Source organism: Accipiter gentilis, chromosome 8, assembly GCF_929443795.1.
Source record: "Accipiter gentilis chromosome 8, bAccGen1.1, whole genome shotgun sequence".
Lineage (NCBI taxonomy): Eukaryota > Metazoa > Chordata > Aves > Accipitriformes > Accipitridae > Astur > Astur gentilis.
The window spans coordinates 19,855,132-19,876,546 of NC_064887.1; the positions used below are offsets into that span (position 1 = coordinate 19,855,132).

The following is a 21,415-nucleotide window of genomic DNA, read 5'->3' on the forward strand; positions in this document are numbered from 1 at the left end:
GCTGGTCAGGACACTTAAGGCCAATGAGTGCCCTCAGGGCCCTGACACAGTATACTTTGCTTGAGACTGTAACTCTTGGGTAGAATCAGCAGCAACCAGACTACCCTAACACAACTTTAAAGCAGTACATGGCACAAATTTAAGACAATGCAATTTCTTACAAGGCAAATTAATCCAAAGTCTCCCTTCTCTTTACAGTCTGAACAGCAAGATCAGAGAAACAAGAATCAGTGTCAAGCCTTTGTGTAAATTTAGCTTGTTCTAGTGTGTTAGTTTTGATGTACGCATGATACATCATACATGCTTATACTCACGTTTAGATGTGTTTTCAGTCAACCAACAGTACTCTGCCTAGAGACAATACTAACTGTATTTTCCTATGGATCAGAAATACGATATCCTGAATCGGCAAAACAGGATTCCCAAAAGTGCTGCTCTTGTTTTCTCCCTCTTCTCTTAGTATCTCTTCTTCATTTAAAGGTGGGGGTTTTTTCACCACTTAAGCAACATCTGTCAAAGCCTACCCAACTGGCACCAACCCTGCTAGCTCAAACTAAGTATGCACACATTATATATCAGACTTCTGCAAAAGGCAATGGCGGTACAAGCGTAGTGACATCTATTTTTTCAGCTTTGCAACTTGCGCAGGTCAGTGTTCTGCAGTTTATACCCGACTTAACACTGCCATCATAATTTATTCAAGGAGATGGAAAATTTATAAACATTAATATAACAGTTACCATAAGGTAAGTTACAGAACACAATGAACACATACTTGCTGAAACTTAAGCCAACAAAGGGAGTTGCAAGATCCTGTTCTTATTAATTCAGCCACATCTTTTACAGCCATAGTAAACTGATAACAAATTGATGATAACAGTCCTCCTTTATTTGCCATTAATGATCATTTTTGTGTAAGAATACACTTCTGGAATCAGTTTTGTTAGTAACCTGGATTTTACAGCCAAAAAATGGTTTTGGGGGCTATATTTATTAGAAAGCAATTTCTGTGTGTTTTTCAAAGTTGTCGTTTAAGATTTCTTGTCTAGAATTCCTGTTAGAATACCATTGAACTGGGGACTGTATACCCCACTAAAGGTAGGGATATACAGAGGAAAAACTGAAAGACGAAGGAGAAAAGAAGGGGATGGTAACCCTTGTATTCTCCCTCATAAGTCTCTCTTCCCCAGGCTTTCCTCCCCAACATCAAAGTTTTAATAGCTAAGCTTAGCACCACTGCTATTGACAAGCGTCCAAGACAAGCTTCTACTAGAAAAGTTGAAAAGATCAGAAACCACGTTTATAATATAGAACTTGCTGCAACAAGACAAGACACACATATTGATGAACTGGCACATGAAACCTCTGCCTTCTACTTGGCCATATTATTAAAATTGCAACAACGTACTCTGTACAGCACAGTGCAAGATACACAGTAAATTAAATAGAGCAATTAACATGTCCACCACTTTGTTGCCTTTGGCATCCCCTCCTCTACAGTACTCTTCAGAAGGCTTTTGGCCTTCTCTGTCTCTGCTACTTTACCATCTCCCAAACTTAGGTTGGGATTGAGGCCAGGGACCTTGCAACACTGAACTAACTGTTTAGAGCAGAATTTTAGCAGCAGTCCTTAGAGTGCTTTGGCAGCCCCCTCTCCCATGGACCTTCAAGTTCTGCTCTTTCCCTTCTCCTCTTCCAAATACCAGTTCCTACCTCCACCCCAACCCTAGGCAGAAAGTCCAGCAGAGGACCCCTCCACACTTTCAGGCAAACTAATTCTTGGCACTTTGCTTTGGCAGTCTCCTCTCAATACTGCATTACATTCTCCTAGTTTACTTTGATCAACCTGAATCCTAACCTGGGCACCTCTCCATTTCCCTTAACTATGAACACCCACAGGTGGAATTCTAGCAGCAGAACCCAGTTGACTGGCTCTCCTCAGTCTCTTTTGTCACCCAAACCCTAACCTGAAGCAGGTGTCTGAGAAATTCAGGCTCCCCACATGAATAGCTACAGAAATTTCCTACATTTGAGGATAATCTGTGTTTATCAGACACCTTTCCGAAGATTACGGTCTTCTAAAAGACAGGGAACAAAGCCCAACAATTAAAGCAGCCCACTGTTGAGAGACATGACATAGAAGCCAGATTCTTTCAAGGTTCTGAGAAACAATATTCACTTAAATTAAACATGTTGAAAGGTACTAATTCACTGGGAATTACAACATTGCAAGAGACTCCCAGTACAGAATCATATCCCTAAGGCTTCTTCCAAAGTTTCTATATTGCCAATCCAGGACTAATTTTTGAATAAAACTTATGAATGCTCCAGAGTATTTTTTATTTACTCTAACAAAAGACACTCCCCCCCCCCCCCCCCTCCCCCCGCAGCACTCTGACGTTATACAAAAGGAAAACAGAACTTAAAATTTTGCCAGGATTCCAGTCACTTTTTGGACGAGAAGGGATTTTTTTAACTGCAATGTTAGTAAGTATATTGCTAAAACCATAAACCTAAATCTGACATTTTTATGATCTTTTCAGATGTGTCCCTTTACTTCCCCAGAAATCCATAAGCAAGAAATATGTATTCTTTTCATCTGTTAACAAAGGCAAGATCATAGGTAGTCACTGTGTAACTGAAAAGAGGCCCCAACATAAAAATGCAACCTACCCCCAAAGCACAATGCCCACAAGTACTTCACTGAAGCATGCAGAAAATAGTCTGACATATATAATTAGGTTTTCTATAGCAAAAGATAGACAGAAGCACTATTTAACTATAAATGACTGAAAATGCCCTGGCAGTGCTGGTTATACACCGAATAAAATATTTTGAGGGTAAGAAATGGTACCTTACCTTAACATATTCCAAAGTAGGATCCAGAATATTCTGATCTCTAAGAAAATGAGGCAAGGAGGGAGGAAGAAAGGACACAAAAACAAACAAAAAAACAAATGGTGAGTCCAAATATAATCTCATACTGAAGAGATGCATTCATATGAGCAATAGGCTACTAGGTCATGTTAAAATCCTCATTAAAAACTGTGTGTTATAGCTAGGTGGCCTATGCTACCTAAATTTTAACAAATACATAAATCACTGATTTCTTCTAGAAGATCACATAGTGGAGCCACTAGTAATTAATTTGGGAAATAAAGTTAAAGCACAAATAATCTTGACATTTCAACAGATGGCTGAAGATATATATACCTAAAACATTATACCACCTAAAACATCTGAAGTAAGTTTAAGAGAGCGCGCTCTCCCATTGGCTTTGAAATTTATTTCTTTGCTTTTCCCATTTAAGCTACTGCTACTGATAGCATTGAGAGGGCATTGCTAACACAAGAAAATAGAAAGTAAACCATTCACTTTTTATATAAACAAAGCAAATAATTCAGAGAATTGCAAAGGTAGAATGTTTTATTTTACATTTGGAAAAATAAATATGGTTCTTGTACTCTTTTAAAAAGTTCTCAAAATTATCATAATTTCAACATTACAATTATTTGAAAGCCAGATAATCAAGTCATTGCCCTATTTAAAAAAAATAAAAATCTCTTTGCAGGTTTTCTATACGTACAGATGACAAAGGGCACAGAAGCCTAAGTGAAGAGCCCTGTGATCAATTACAACTCTTTCCATAAATAGAAATAAAATAAACATGTATTTTCAAAGGGTTTTGTATATTTGTTTTTGTTTGAGAACTAGCACATTAACAGACTTTGCAGTACATGATTGGTTGCTTTCTACAGAACCTGGGATGACATACATGGTAATGCCTTAAATACAAACACATAACAGGCACAATGAAAATATTGCAAACTTACAGAGAGATCTGGAGCTTGTTATAGCAATCAAGTTTGTCACATGGACAACATAAGCCCCATAAATTTAGAAACAATCTCCTGTTTGGTGGAAGTTGTTACAATGATGTAACACTGGAAACTTACCAAGCAGCTTCAGATATGTAGAAATTGGGTTACACTGGAATCAACCAACCTAGAATACAGTCTTCAAATTCCCTATGTTGTTTTGAATGTAATTGTATATCACCTGAAACTAAGTTACTATTTTATACCCAAGTTTGTAGTCTGGTTCCCTAATAGTTTTTAATCCAGAATACCTATACAGAGGCAACACAGAGCCCTCCCACTTCTTAGTCCTGCCCATGAATGATGGTGCTCAGCTGTTCAGGCTGTATCATGGGTTACTGTTTCACATTATCCCAATATTTATCAAGGCCCAAGTTCTATTCCCAGCTTAGTTTAAAAAAAACAACAACAACGCTGCCAAATTCAAGGGAAATCGAATTTGGACCATATGAAACTTTTTCCTAGCCATTAAACAAAGAAGGGGCAGCTCAGTAACTGTATGTACATGAAATATGTACAAGCATACCAGAGAAAACAGGGGTGAAGCACAAAGCAAAAAGAAAAAGGAAGTTTCTAAACAGAAGAAAGTTTTCCTTCTCAACACTTTGCAATTTGTCTGGGAAAAAGTAAAATACCATTCTTAATCAGTTCAGCCAAGTCAGTAAGCATGGCTGAACATTTTGCACATTACAAGGATCTGTGCAAAGTTGTGCCAGTACCAAACGCTTCTGAAAAACTTTTCAGTTTAGTTCTTCACTTGCCTGTGGAATCTTTCAGGACAAAGGGTCTACCAGCACTGCATATACAACACACTCCAAAAGAACAAACCTGAGCAATAAGGCTAACAACTAACCTACTTGCTTACTTCAGCAGTGAGCACATTTTATGGTCTGCGTTTACAAACTCCACTCCTGCAGGCTAGTCTTGCTACGAATGAACGCCACTGTTCCCACTGTCAGGTACAAGACAAAAGTTCTTTAGGATGGATCAACCCAAAGCAAAATGAAAGAGGCAGAAAAGCTTTAAGACAAAACAGTCTATTTACTGCTATATAAAGCAGGAAAACCAGAAGAGAGAGAGGGGGAAAAAGTGACCTACATTTCCTTCAGCATCCACATGGCAAAAGTGCTTTGAAAATTTTGGCTTTAGGAAATGGACAGCATATCCAATGTCTTCACAAGTACTATAATATTTAAACCTGTAGGCTGTTCCACAACAAAACGTGGGAAACCCTGCAATTCACCACAAGCACAGGTTATACATAACAATGTTTATGTTGTAGCCCTATTCACCTCAGATACCTTTCTTCTACCGGATCTACTCCTCTCTTCCCACCTTACCTTGTTGTCGAAGTCTTTATCTTTGTGCAAATTTTTTGAAGTTATTTTCAAGGAATGGTAGCTTTCATTGATGTGCAGTAACTAATAGTAAAGATTAACTACTGCATTTTCCTGTCATTCGATTCCACCGTAATACTGCCACGTTATATGCAGAAAAACAGACTAAGCGGTTAGCCCAAGTAACTAGGATCTAACCAAGTAACTAGATCACGAAACTAACTCCTGAATCTCAGCTTTCTGTTAGCAATGACGATGTGCTCCTTTATGCCATATGCTCCCAGTGAAGGAAATCTATGTCAGGACCCTAAGAAAAATATAAAGCACTTCTTTTCCTTTCCATTTTCCTTTTCAAGGTATCTTAATAAAAATGGTGAACCCACATTCTCACTTCTTGTATTAGATGATCTGCAGAAAAAAAATAATATTTTCAGATAACTACCAGATACGATAAAAGGTAATTGCAGGCTTTGCCATCTCTCAAATCAATTCAACTGAAAGTTTGTTTCAATAACACTAAGTTCTTCATCTTTAATCAGGTTTTATTACGTTTCAAGTAATGCTAATGTTTGCCTTCATAATAAGCTTGACTTTACAGCTGTATTCATTTGCATCTGTTTACCTACAATGCGTATGTATTAGAGTCTGCACAAAAGTAAACCATTACTGTGTAAACTGTGGGTTCACAGATTGGGTTTTATTACACATTTTGGCTTCCTAATAATCAGATAAGCCCTACTTCCATTCAGATAAAAAGCATATTTAATGCAGAAAGATGTGTCCTGGAATAGGGAAGTTTTCAGAACACCTTAAGGTAAGGTGTTGGGTAAGGGCTGCAGTGGGACACACAGTATTGACTTCATGCTCTTTTCATACTCATTCTGTCACTGAAAGGAATTTAAGAAAGGGATGCAAACACACTCCCACATCCATTTTGGGTATCCACACTGCTGCCAGAATCTATCACCTCATTTCATGGCAAAACAAAATCCCTTTCCAGCATTTTTTTGCTCATAGGAAAAAAAAGAAAAAAGAAAAAAAAAAAAAAAAGGAAGAAAAGTGCCTGACTTGATACATGTAATTAAGCCATTCTCCTGAGTAGCGCAAGTCCTCTGTTGACCCTCCTCCACATGCACAAGCTCTGTGTAGAAACTGTAGTAGCATAAACACTCCTCCAGTAATGATTCATCACTAAAAGAAAGCCGTTAGTCATCACAGTCTTAACCTTCATCATTCTGAGGCTGTCCTAGCCAGAAACACATTCTTTCCAGAGCATCCTTACTGACATCTGACAACACCTTTCTCTCTGCTGGCTGATCTTGCAGACATACAGCCCTTTAATCTCTCCCTACTAGTCCCTATCTCAATTTCTTTTCAGTCCAGGTACAACATTTTTATTAGAATTATAGGGGTTTTCTGCACATACAGGTTTCTTACTGCCACAAAAATACACAGAGCGTGAAAGTCAGGCATGGAGCTCCAGCAACCCTATGAAAAGATGAAGATAACAGAAAACATGGAGCTGCTGCTTTGCTTCCCTCTACTTCCCCCAAAACAAAATCTGTTGCAACAATGAAGAGCTTTGTGTCATACTGGCTGGAAGTGACTGTCTATGAGGAAGCACTGATACCTTTGAACACTGTGACAACTGATGTAACTTCTCAGAAAACGCGGATTATCATTATGTGTAGACTCCTTCAAGATACAGCTAAAGCTGACTGAGATGAGAAAAGGGAATGGAATTCAAATGTTATGGGATATTATTCTTCCACTTCCCAACACCTCTAAATGACAGCCAAATGTGTGGGAAGAATTAAAAAAAAAACAAAACCAAAACCCTTTTGAAGTTGTCAACATCAGCAGTCATGAACTAAATGGAAGAAAAAACCTTGAATCGTACTTCTGGTATGACAAACTAAATACTGCCATACTGTCAACTTCAAATCCTGCATTGAGTTGAATACAATGAGCAATCAAACATGAAAATCTGGTAAAGAAAACATTGAAGTTTGAGTAACCAGTCACTCTTATAAATATTTTATAAAATCGTTATGTACTTACAATGAATGCTACAACCGAAAAGCCAAATCCTGGAGTTCAACCCCAACACAAATTATTCAGTTCAGTGGGTGCAGAATAGCCAGAATCTCAATAACTCAGAAACAGTCAGTCTTTTTTTTCCAGACCCTGAGGTTTGTTCAATAGTTCTCTATAGCACTGCTTCAATAAAGAACCTTTAAGCAGATATCCTGTAATCTTTAGCTGTTGATTCTATGAAAACCTCCACCTTTCTACTAAAAATTGTACATTATCACCTCTCATCATTGCTGCTGTAAAGAATCTTGCAACATACGGACTTTGACAGACTAAGCCGTATTAAGCATCTGCTTTCTTCAGGCCTTTGGCATCCTCATAGACATATCAGCCACAATTATAAATTATCTGTGATAACTTTTAAGAAAATTTAAGCATAGACACAACAGCATTTTCAGAGATGCCCAAACACTCACCATCATTCAACTATCATAGTGATGGAAACTGCTGAATGGCCCTGAAGCAGCTTTGTGCTACTCCACACTTTTATAAATGTGCTTGTGGGAAGAACATTAGGACACATTGTCAGTACTTTCTGTATAAAATAAACAAATATACTTTCAAAGTCACCTGTTTCTTTTAAAGTATCTCCTTTCTACTACATTAAAAGACTGATTCCAAGAAGAACAATTTTCTCAACAGTGCCAACGCCAAATCAGAGCGAAGACAACAGAGGCTCAAAGAGAGCCTGAGAAACTGAAAATGTACCAAGCTGTTGGATGGCTGCTTACAGAGATGGAACTGCTATAAAGAGACCAGATGGGATCAAATGCCTCCTTCAATTTGTGTCTTTGAAATCTCTCCATCTGTGTAGATTTAAGAAATGCACTACTACTTAAGTATGAAGATGCAAGTTTGAGCATGCTAGACATACTGTGTTTAAGTGTATGTACTGCAGACTGATATTATTTGTACTGTAAACTAGAGTAAAAGATCCAGTGATTTTATCCTCCAGCAGCTTCTGCTTCACACTCACACTCCTACTACATTCCTAAGGCCATTCCACCCTTCTGTCTACAGCTGCACACCACCATGGACATGACTCATTCAAACACCAGTGGAAACAAGTGCAAACTGCTATGACTAACTGCATAATGACTTACAGTTCACACAAGAACAGTAGGGACTCTTAAGTAATTAGAACTCAAGAAAATATACAATGTACTTTTCTCTGAATTAAATGAAATCTCAACACCTTCATATTTGTTCAGAATGCCCCTGAAGAGATAACTTACTACTTTGACCACTACAATCTCTTGCATCCTCCCAACTTGCTCCATTTTACCTATTGCAGCAGAAAAAAATCTACCCCATTTGTTCTACCTTTTCCAAATCAATTTCTACTTCTGCAACACATACAGTACTGGTCTCTACAACCTGTTCAAAAGCTGAGACTAGGCACCCCCATTCTTTTTCCTTTATTTTCCTTAACATTTAGGAGTTCCAGAGCCAACACTCTGTTCTTCAAAGTCCTTAAATCTTCTATTCCCAAGACTGCTACAATGTTGTGAGAGTAGTGGTTGGGCAGCAACCAACTATTGCTTACCCAAAGCAGTCACTGTTTCTACAATCTTCTTTACATGTGTCCTGTTGACTTACACCTTCAGCTGGCAACACTACAGTCAGTGCTTCAGTTACTGTATTCAGAAGCCAGCTCCGCAAATTTTTAAGTGTTCAATAATAATTTAAGCTTGCAAAATGAATATGCATATTCCTAAAAGACTGGCAAATGCTCAGCAGAATCACAGATTCCAAATCATCTGAAATTCATGTAAATCTAGGTACAGTTTATTCACAAAGCATGGTTGTCACCTGGCTGATATGTCTTTCAGGAATGTGTATTTGCACTGAAGCATAGGAAAGTTAATCCTTTGCTTTAGTACTGAATAAGATGATGTTGGGAGGAAGAATTGTCCTCCCTGTGTATTCCCTTACCCCAATTTAAGAAGCTCATTGCATCAAATTGCATCAAATAGAGGAGGCAAATAGTTTGAGCTGGTGAGGAGAGAGAGAACACAAGATGGTAGCTGGCCCTGTTGAATATGTGAAAGAAAGAAGGATTTCTGCAATAGGCAGGAAGAGCTTCAGGACAAGTGAAGCAATTGTTACATGAGGTAGCGTAGCGGATCCTGCGGCCAAGCTGATAGCAGATAAATGTGCCCGTTTAAATTGGTGATTTAGCATAGTGGTCTATTAGTGACAAGAACTCTCCTGCATAGGGTTGTTGTGCTCACTATAAGCAATTCTATGTCAAAATTGTGCCAAAACTGAGTTGTCTCAGACAATTAAACTGCTGTCATGCTGCATATGTAAATACTGCATAAATCTTTTCCCCTACATCGGATATTGCAAGTGAGCATTAGGAATATATTCCCCTATGTGGCATTTAACTACACTGGGGATATTCTACTCAATTTCACTGATTTCCTGCTAACTAACAGAAATTTATAATCCTGTATTACAACTGATCGCTCATCTCCCTTCTCCACCCTCCCATCATCAAAATAGATCGTATTTTGAGAAGTTTGCCCTGATGAGCTGCAAGAAACTCAGAAAACAATTCCGAGAACATGCAACCTTAGCACATAAAAGTGGCAAAAAGTGGGCACAGAAGTACTGTTCCTTTATTTGAGCTAGTAAGCAAACGTTAGGGATACTTGATTTTAATTTCATGCCTCTGTATGTTTCTGTGCTAATCAAACTGGTTTCTGCAGTAGTAGCTGAAGTTCTTTAAATGCCAAAGTGTCAAATTATCTTATTACCAGAACAGACATGAAAAATCCACTGGCTCTACACCTTTTTTTCAGCTACAGAACAGAAAGACTGAAAATACCTTTAGGAACAAATTGTCAAATGTAACAAAGCAGTTCTAAAGTATTAAGAAAGATAGCAAGGGTATAGAAGAAGAAGAGTTGTGCAGAACTGACTGTAGCTTCTATAATACTTTCAGAGGCCAGCAGGTATCTCACAACCTATCATAAAATACATACTTTCTACCTGTCTTCGTTAAGGGACTGAAAAGAAAACAGTCACTTTCACATTTATCTGCAGGATTGTTAGTTGTTAGCCATAGGTACCAACATATTATTGTTATGCCCTGCAGTAGTCATGAAAAGTAGATCTTTATTTAAGGCATAAAAGGGGCAGAAAGGAAAATAAATGGTCACATGTGGACAGGAGGCAAGGTGAGGAAGCAATATAGTACTTAGTACAAGTGAACAGGGTGTTCCAGAATCTTTACCAAAGAGACCAGGAAACAGCAGAGCCAGGAGAGAAACTGTGGGTCATAGAAGGAGTAATTCAAGAAACCTTCCAATACATATGCTGTCCTCTGCCCAAAGAAGAAATGGCCGAAGAGATAGAAGTTTTCAGAAAGTTTTTGAAAAATAACATACACTCCTTTTGGTTGGGGCTTTGAGAAATTTGGGCTCTTGTTTACCTGGCAAGTTATTCATTAACAATAAGGTCCTGATCCCACAATTAATTTCAAACAATGATACAACTGTGCCCATCCCACACGGCACTTCAGTTCCTCTGCTCAGAAGCTGAAGAACAGGGGTTTAACTAATCTCCAATGGTGGAGAGATGGTCTCTCTTTTTGAGACATTTTGTCCTGTTCCCCTGATTTCTCTCACCCAAGATCCCACATGGGCAGGTTTTTTATATTTCTCACCTATAGCCAGGTTTCCCAAATCTCCATAAAAAGCAAGAAGTGAAGCTTTGGTTCTGCAGGTCTATGTCAAGCAAGCAAAGACAGCAGATGTGAGCATCAAATGGGACCAAAGGGGTGAAGTGTTGAGTAGAACTTCGTAACGGAAGAATCTGACCCCAACCACGGACAGAGGGACTGGAAAGGAAAGGCAGACAAGCCAAAACAGAAACGACCCCCAAAAGTTAAAGGATAAGAGGATTTGGTACTGAACGTAAGCAGAGAACATCAGCTATTCTCTACTTATGCAACAGCATTCCTTCTACCACAAACATCTACCAGCTTCTATCTGCTCCACCTCTGAGACAGCAGAGGTCAGATTTGCAGGTGCATATGTCAACAGAACCCATCAAGAGAAAGAATGGGAAATTCTGGGACAAAAAGCATGACGCTTTGGCAACATCTAAGGAATCCTTCCTTTTGAAACACCATTTGTGTGTGCATGGAAAAAGTCAATGAGATATTCAATAGCCCTCAATTCACACCATACTTGCCTTAGTCCTATTAAAAATACAACCACAAACTCACAAACAGTCTGGTTCAGGTTTTTTTGGAAAACAAAACTCATGCTAAGAGGAAGTTTCAGGCATTATTCCAAAACCATAACTATTTTTACTTAAAAAATTCCCTCCCCCCATTACCCTAAAATTTAAAGGGAACCAAAGGTATTGCTCTTCTTCCTGTTAATCTTGCAAATATTTTCATACCTGAAGAATTACAGTGCATTCTATAAACCCAAACAGTATTATTTACTCTTCTCCACGCAGGAAACATGTAAAATACTTATTTTACTTGACATATTCAAATCTTAAATTAAAAATAAAATTTTATCAGGTTAATTTTCAAAGTGCACCTAACCACGTGCTCTAAGCGCACACACAGGATTCATATAAAAAAAGTAACACACATATTCAAACTAAAATTATCCACAAAAAATATTTTCAAAATCACTAGTTAGAACAAAACAAATGCTGTCTAAATACCCAACCCACCCCTTTCTCAGAACCCAAAGAAAAACAGAATTTGCAGGACCTGGAGAAACAAAACAGGCTGCAAATTCTGACAACAAAGAAGTAAATCCTCGAACAGTGTGCTCCTCACCAAGTACTGCCTTGCCAGTTCTTTCCCCTCATAAATCAACTGTCAATTCAAGGACTTCAGCAACACTCACCTATTGTGGTAATACCACTAAAAGGAAAGGAAAAGTTTCGGAATCCAGATATTGATGTCTTTGTACCTCAAGACTAGCACCTTGCTAACTTCCAAATGTACTGCCCTCCAAGGACAAGGTCCTGCAGAGGACAGTGAGCCTGCTTAACTTTATGCTGATGAAGTTACTCTTTTAACAACAGTGGTAATAGTAAAGTTTAAAATTGAACAGATATTTTTTAGTTCCTGGACAGTTATATCAGATGAGACAAGTATGTAAGTCTCACCCAGCTAAACATGCAGAGCCTTGAAGATCAGAAATTTTGAAGAGTATAGAACATCCTAAGTGACCAGATAAATTAATCTACTCTAGAAAACATTCTCCTGTAGCAACAGAAAGTCCAGTGCTAGATGATAGCACTTTATCTGAAATAATGGAGAAGAAAGCTGACATAGAAAAACAAGGGAAAAAAAAAGTCTGCTGACCAGTACTCAATCTGAAAGTCTAGCTAAATATACAGTTGGACACACCTATCATACTTTCAGAACTACAGAAACTAAGTGTATTCTTAGCATCTGTATGTAGATACTTAGGGCTAGTCTATAAAATACATTTTAGTTTACAGGTTATTTGCCACATTTTGATCTTTTGCAACAGGGTTTAGTGAGCACTGGAAGACATTAGAGCTACTGGCTTGCCTATTTCCTCAGTGAAAGAATCAAGCTAACCACAAGCTGCCCCCCACACTCCGCTCCACCAGATTCAATTTTTCCTCTGTAGCATGCCTGAAACTTGTTTAAAAAAACATTGGATATGAGCAGTTCATGTTTGATATTTTGGTAGAGTAAAAAAACTGTTATGCCTTATCTACTTCCAAAAAGGAATAGTTTGTAGCCACATCAATAAAAACAGAAGTAGTGTTGTAGCTACACATTCAGGACTTTCAGCATAGCCAGGAACTTACAGGGCTTGAAAACACAAAATCAACGTAGGAAAAAAGGAGAAAATATTAAAATATAGCTCTGTAGTTACAACTCTATGCTTCTAAATATATAGACAGTTAAAAGTAAAGCTTTAAAAACAGGGGGGGAATCTAATTCTGACCAGCTGTGGCAGGTCAGAACCTCTCACGAACAGTGATAAAACAAAGCATCCAGGGCACTATATGTAATTTAGAGAACTGCACCAAGTATTTTGATTCAAAAAAAAAAAAAAACCACCCAGGAATACAGCGCTACTGTTTATTTTTTTAAATGTCAGTATAGACAAAGAATGCAAATTTGAACAAAAAATTGTCTTTGCAAGTGTGAACAGATGAAATGGCTACTAGAAAGACAGCTAGTAAACAGGAATTAAACCAGCATATATTCATAAACATCCTGTATGATGGGAAACGGCCAGTATAAATTAATGTAAACTTTGTTTGAAGGCTTTAATTAGCATGGAAACTTAAGAGTGATCTTTTCTGGCAGATGGTGCGCTTCAACACTTCCTAGGGGAAAGCTCAGCAGAGGGAAGGTAGTGATTGAATGCAAATGTGTGACCACACAGTTTCTCCTAAAATATCCAAAGCTCTACTCTTCAAAGAAGAGTCCCGTACTACCCATACAGGGCAAGGACAAAACTAACTCATCTTTCTTTCCATCAAATGCCAAATTTCTCATACACATACTTTCATCAGTCAAGTATCTTTTCTAAAAAAAGTCTGAGCTGGACACACATGAAACACTAAAGGCTTTACATAGGGATATTACTCTACATACTGCATGAAAAATTAATAACCTTATTCATAAGAAATTGTGTCTAGCTTTGATTTTACTACTGTGCTAGATTACCCATCCTGAAATTTGTATTAAATTCCTTCAAAGCACCATGAAGATAAAAGAAAACAAAACAAAACAAACTAACACAACAAAAACCAAACCAAAACAAAAAAAACAACAATGCCAACTTTGTGCACATTTGGATCCTATTTCTGGCCTATTGACAATTTACAGTTTCACACCAGAGCTGTTATTAAACTGAATTTCACTTGATTTTGTTGCAAAGCCTGTTTGTTTCAACAGGAACACAGGCTGGGGTTTCTTTTCCTATTAATTTGCAGGCAATAAAAGAATTACCAGTATTGAGAAAGGAGTATGGTTTTTTTTTCCTTCACCATGCTTTAAACTGATTGCGAAGATCACATCTTTATTAGCCTGATTCTCTAAGAACAGAATGTTGAAACAATCATACCACTTGCATTATTTCTCATCCCACAAAACAACTTTGGAACTAATGACCTGTTTGATAGTGGGGTATCAAAAATATATTTCTTTCTCACAGTTTCAAAAAATAAGTGGGTAGAGGCAGCACAGGGAATGACTTCCTCCATGACAACTTACTAAGAGGAAGACTGTGGCACAAGGTTCAAGATTTATTAGTCAGGGAATCCACATAAGAAGAAACACTATGAATATCCTAACCATGGAAAAAAGTCTTTGTTGATGTTTATTCTATACTAAGTACTGAAGAATACATGCAGCAGCACTCATGCCTATGAACTGGATTTTTGTGTGTCTTGTAAAATACACATATCAACTCAAAAACCCAACCGGAAGAAAAACCTTCAGAATATGTCTTATGCTCCTCTTTTTTCTTTCCCTGCTATGCGGATTGGCTTACCAATAATGAATAATATATATGAATCTCTATTGAAATTCAAACAAAACATAAGCCTTGTATGAGAATCACATCTTTTGGAATCAGATTGCTAGAATTTTTTGGGCGGAGGGGGGAAATTTAGGAACACAGAATACTATAGCTGTCAGCTGCCAGAAAATTCAAATTCCTTGCATCTCTGCAATGTGGAAACATTTAAGTATGTTCATATCAGAGCCAGTACCAGACCCACAGAGACAACTACTACCTTAACCCAAGACTACACGGGTACTGTTGACATCCAGCTGAAATGGTGTAGAATGTTGAAACTGGTCTTTGACATCTGCCTTCATCACTACATTCAAACTTGCTGTGATAGTGCTAGTCCTGTATTGCTTTTAGGTCTTGTTTATCTGAGGGATATTTGGCTGCATTAATGAAACAGTATGAAAATGCCACAAGTTTGTTAAACTGGAATGTCAGTCAGGCAGAACCATAATCATCCAAATGCACAGGTAGTTCCAAGTGACAGCTTTTCTTCCATTAATCCAATCTAAATTCAAGTTTGTGCTTTTAACAACATGAGGCTATGAATCATCATCTCTGATTTTTGCCCAAATGTAGGTATGACAAATCTTCCTAATAAGGACTGCAGACTTGTGACATGCTTGGTCACAGAAAAATTGCAGCGAGTTTGACATTTCGAATATTCATTTATTTGAAATTAAATATGCCTTGTAAGAGCTATAAAGAGTCTAAATTTATGCAAATAATTGAGCTAGCATTTCCTGTGAAAACTAGGAAAGTATTGGCGGTGGGGGGAAGAACAACTTATCCTTCCTGAAACACTAGAATAGAGAAAACAAGAACTACTCTACTTCCCTGGAACAGATACTAGTCAAGATAGCTGCACAAGACCATGAGTATGAGCATTGTGAAATGAAACATTTGATACAGCAAATACAGCCAGTACTCTTTGCCTCTGGAAGAGCAGCAAGAAAGCCATCTGGCCTGATCCCCTTCTGCATCCAGACAAGTGTGAAACTAATAATTAAAAAGAGCTTGCAAATTCTGGGTTTCCTGATGGCAGCCACAACACACAGGCCAAAAAAAGACTACAGGTTCTAGCAACAGATATACATTTGAACAATTTTTCTTTTAAACAAAGGTATCATAATAGAAGGCGAAGATAATTAAATGAAGATAACCCATAGACCAGGTGTCAAAGGGAAATACCAACTGCACTTTATTTAGGTTTAATTGTCAATATCAGATAATAAAGAAAATTATACACAAGCAGCTTTACAGTTTTACAGGTTAAAATAAGAATTCCCTCTTGAAAGTTCTTCACTTAAGAAGAACCTAAGAAGAGAATTCTTATTTTAGCCAATAAAATTACCTTTCAAGAACTTTCAAGAGCTCAGCTACTTCTAACTTCAACCATTAAATTATTTCCAAGAGACTAAAAATCAGATATAGGCTTTCTCAAGAAAGAAAACTTTTCTTCCCCCTTGAACTAACCAGCACAGGTGTACCTTCCCAAACCAAACAGAAGAGAACACAACCTTATTGTATTGAAAGTTGACAAAATTTCTCCAAGTTTTCAGAAGCGATTATCAGGTTTGAAGAGACTTCATGTCTCTTGTGTGTTTTGTTGTTTGTTTTGGGTTTTTTTTTCCCCCGAAACAGCATGAATTAGTAACTGCAACACTAGAATAGTGCTTTTGTACATCAGAATTTTATTTTTCCATGTTAATGCAGAAGATACTAGAAATTCCATAAAGACATACTATTTCTGGTCATATAGCTGTAAAAATCCTGACACAATATAATCCTACAAATAAATTACTATACATACACTTCATCTTGGCTGCAGAGTAATGCAATTAGGTAGTTGTAACATGACAGGAGAAAAGTTCCCGGAAATTAGAAGAGTTCCATTAGGGCATGACACAATTAATTATCTTTTTCCTATTTTCCTTGCTTTGGCTCATTTTTTGTTCCACAAGATTATATTACTCATTTTGAATTACTGAAAATGTCATCATAGTTTTGTTTTTTTAAATTAGAATTAATCAAACTTAAACTATCACATGACTGAGTCACAGTTCAGTATAATGAGATCCATGTGCACGTGAACACTGTAACCCTAATGACTATTAGTTCTGTTCCACTGACATCAAATACAGCACTTGTGTTGAACAATGCATCATAAAAAAAGTTTAATTAAAATGTGTGTTCACACTTTTAATTGTTGTAAACAGCATTATAGCAATGAAAGACTGATTTACTCCTGAATGAGAATATCCATGTAATATTATACTATTTCACAAGTTCCTACACTGAAATAAAAATATTACAGGGCTTTTTTGATAAAGTAACATGGGCTTCCCTATACTATTAGTCCCAACTAATTTCAATGTGAGTGCAAGCACTAGAATATATACCTTAGTATATATGGCAGAAAGCTTACCACAGGAAAATCCGACTTGGTCTCTCAATTTTCTTTTAAGTATACTTATGAAATGTGCAGAGTCATCCCAAGAAGACTGAAAAAGTCATGTAATTGCTGACTGTCAAGTTGGTATTGTCTTCTGCTCTAACACAACTGGGCTCTCAGGTCATGAAGCAGAATGTATAAAGATCCATTGTAAAAATTAAAGAAACCGAAGTTCGAAATTGTTACCATAGCATTCTGTGTGTGTTTTAGCAAGGCAACTGGAAGACCAACACAGGAACAGCACTTGCTGCTATGACTCAAAACACACAAATTCTATTAACAGGCTGCACTAACAACATCCTTTGAATCTCTTGTTTCAAAAGCATCATGTTTTAATTCTGATCAGGCAGAACTTCTTGACATTTTCCTCTCAAGCATTCTGTTCTTACTCTTATTGCTTGTGCAAAAGTGTTCTTCACAGCACAAGGAAAGTTATCAGTTACAAGTATAAATACATTTAATATGGAGGCTTTGGTCTCTCAAGAAAAGAATACATCTCTTGCTAATCAAGTTTAGCAGCTGCTCTTGAGAAGGAAGACATAAGATAAAACTTCAGTGTATACCACCACATTCTTTTTATGGCAGCAGCCCCGGCTGCTTGCATTCTCTAAAAGCATGCAAATCAAAGCAGCAAATTATGCTAAGAAGCCTGTTCATATAAGCAGGTACCTCTCAGAGATCAGTGACAGAGGAATACTAAACACACTGAGGCCATTTCTTCTTCTAAAGTAAATAGGGTATAGAGAAGAAAGACTTATTTTCAAGTGAAAAGAAAGCTTGATCCTGTATGCTGCAAGCAAAAAGCATACAAAACCCACTCTACACACACAACCCCACATAATTAAAACTGTCCTTCCCTCACAAGATTTGAGAACAGGAAATCTTATAGTGATGGACATAGCAAGCTATAAATCCTAATTCAGAAGTCATTTAGTTATCTTTTCTTGACCTTTAGCTCTGTCACCCAAGCAACCTAACACTCTCTCATCTTTGTGCCTTTAACTGATCCACTGCATTACAGGGAATTTTTCTTGTGTTAGCTGGAAATTTTTTCCCATTTTATAGAACTCAATATCAGAACAAAAAAAGGACATTTACAAAATTAATTACTTTTTTGTAAGCAATGAAATATCAGTGATGATAGAAGATTCCCAAAAGAAATGCTAGCTATGAGAGTATAATTCTTTCTCAAGAGTCATGGATATTATAACCAGGAAGTCAGGCAAGAATAATAAACAGGAATAATTTGCCATTAGTTCAGCAGATGTTGGGTTCCACTGAGTCTTCAAGAAAAAACAGCTCACGTGTAGCTCTACGTTGGAGACAGCTGGAACACCAGTCTATCCTTTTCCTCTGCACTCCATCCATATAAGCACTGAATCCAAATCAAAACCAAGTTTGAACAGTTTGACTTCTTGGTTAAAACTGCTCTGTTAGAACAATGTAAAGGGTCATTTCAAAGCAATTAAGTGTTAAAGTTTCCTCCGTGGGAATAGTACATGCAATGCCTTTTAAACATTCAGAGGCAAGACCTGGTCCTTAAAAATTATTTTTAAGAACTACACAGATGTCAAAAGAAAGACTAAAAATCCAAATCACTAGATCCCACAGAAAGAGTAGTAGAAAAGGACATTTTAAACAGGCATGAGTATTTAACAGCCCATATACTGATTGATCTTATTGCAAAGGGAAAATTACTTTGAAGTCTGAGCTATTCAGTAAGTAAAAAAAAAAAAAAAAAAAAAATTCTCAGAAGTCCTGCGATCTATGCATCAGATTCACTCCTCTCCCTCCCCACCCTGCACATGTTTCACACCATTTTTGTTTAGCTTCTTCCATCAAGACCCAAATTGAGTACTAGGGAGAAAAATCAACCTCTGTTAGAATGCAGAGTTACAATAAACAGCTGCACCTATAACTGGACATTTAGAGGTCTGGAAAAACACATAATAATTCCTATGCAACAAACATATGTAAATTAGGGTTTTACAAGGTACCTGGCATGAAGTTTGTTGCTCTTCCCATTTTGTGGAGGATACTCTTCTATAACATCCTGTACAAAAGGTGGCTGTTGCCGCTGTGTTCTGGTGTATGTCAATGTTCCCATGTGGCTAAACATATCACAAGACCTAGTGGGAATTGTCCCCTTCTTCTTCCTGGGGAGAGTGCCATGGATAGAGATGTCTTGAAAGGAGTCTGAGTGATGCTCAGTTGGCGAAGGTCTAGTGGTCAAAAGGTCCATAGAAGAAGCTAATGAGAACTGGTGGTTCACTGGGCCATTTCTTGGAAGACTTGAAAATTTTCCTGCAGCTATCATTTTTGGTTCTGGAAAAACAAAAACAAGATTTATCATAGTGCATCAATCATCAAAGCCCCCACTTTAATGGAAGTTAAATAGCATGACTAAGAAAGGCATCTAGAACTGAACTTCTGCTTTGCTTTGCGGCAGTCAGATACCTCAAGATGTAGCCTGTATTATAATACAGTCACATTACTCCCAACTACACGTCAAGCACAGATATGCATTAACTTTTATACATGTGAAAAGTCACAACAAAAAAAAACAACCGATCTGGACACACATGCAAGAGCAGGCCCTGAGCAGTTGTCCATTTTTATCCACAAAGGTCCTCTTTTTTGCTCCTTCATATCCTCTGAAGACTCGGTATCAACTTAGAATCATTAACAAAAAACAAAGTTTTAAGAACATTTTGTCAAAAAATAAAGGTCACTACAGCTTGGATTGGAAGAATACATTTCTAAACCCAGTAATTGGTGCACTCTGAGGAAAAAACTGTTTCTGATGAGTCTTGCTCAAGTAATAAATCTAGCAGAGAACTGGTCACATATTTCTAACAGGCTGTAAACTGAACAGCTCTACCCAAGAGATAAGGGCAGGAGCAGATTACTGGAATTCTGTTCTTCAGCATGCACAGCCTGCTGGTTCAGATCATTGTTGACATTAGGGATTTGCATAGCTGTCAGTCTCTTGTACAATCAATTACAGCCTGCCGTACAGTACAGGTTTTTCTGTTACCGTGAACAAAAAACTTCATGAGACAAACACTTCAGGCACATTAACGGATTGCTGTTCTGTTCCTCAAAAACCCCTGCCTTGTGCTCACTTTATAGTGTTATATTACAGAAGACAGGCTGCCTTATCCTATCCAGTTATATCAGCCTGCAAAAGCCACTCTATGGAACATACACACAGACCTAAAGGTCAACCAGTCCTACACTATTTAACCTAGGGTAGTCAACAACATGCTTCATATAAAAACTGGAAAGGCCACAGGAGCAGCAGAGATTGGTATGAAACCAGAAAGCAGAAGAGCTTTTGGAAATAACAGTTAGGGACAGGGAGAATCTGTTCTGACCTTGGTCAAGTTTCATGCCAAAAAATAAGAGTAGCACCCTGATGGCCCAGCAGCCTGGAAGTCAGCTGCCTGCAGCTGCACAAAAATTCCTCTGGTTTTGGGGAATGCACAGGTGTTGCAAGGAAAACAGAGCTGCTGCTTACAGCCCTCCTGCTGCCTTCTCCAGCTTCAGCATCACAGGTACTACCAAAGTGTTGCTGCACTGAAGCTACTGTTACTTCTACTCAGAGGTTATCGTAACAGGCTTAGTTTTACAGTAACACTAAAGCTGATCTCACATTTATGAAAGAATTCTGCTATTTCCTGTCAGCTGCACTGCAGAGATTCACAGGCTGGATAAGGTTTCCACACTTCAACAACAAATCCCTTCCCACTTGTCTCTTATTGAAGGTTCTACAATAAATACTCATTAATTACAGATGATAAATAATGTTTGATTGTGGTTTGGTTTTTTTTTAGTCTTCAATTTGCCAAGGCTCTGTCTGAGCACAGCTACTATGTACTGTAGTAGAAAAACCTCTGGAAACAGCATCTCTGCCCAGGGAGAATTTGCTTGACTTTGGTCAGGTTTCTTGTTGAAAAGAGTAGAAAAGAGCTGAGAAGTTAATAAGAACTGATCCAAATACAATTTGAAATCCTGAAGAAACCAAACCACACGCTCACAAAAAATCTGCCATAAATTATCATATAGGCCCTTGATATGAAATACTAAATCACCTCTCAATTTATC

At 37.7% G+C, this 21,415-nt stretch overlaps 1 protein-coding gene across 6 annotated transcripts in view; it reads right to left on the reverse strand.

The window, feature by feature from the left end:
• BCAR3 (BCAR3 adaptor protein, NSP family member) overlaps window positions 1-21,415 on the reverse strand; it is a 113,602-nt gene that overhangs the window by 35,089 nt on the left and 57,098 nt on the right. For all 6 annotated transcript variants that reach the window (XM_049808979.1, XM_049808981.1, XM_049808977.1 and 3 more), the window contains 2 exons: window positions 19,306-19,633; window positions 2,860-2,899 (listed from right to left, as the gene is read on the reverse strand). In XM_049808979.1, the coding sequence (XP_049664936.1) occupies window positions 2,860-2,899; window positions 19,306-19,633 (368 nt within the window). The remainder of the gene's footprint in view (window positions 1-2,859; window positions 2,900-19,305; window positions 19,634-21,415) is intronic.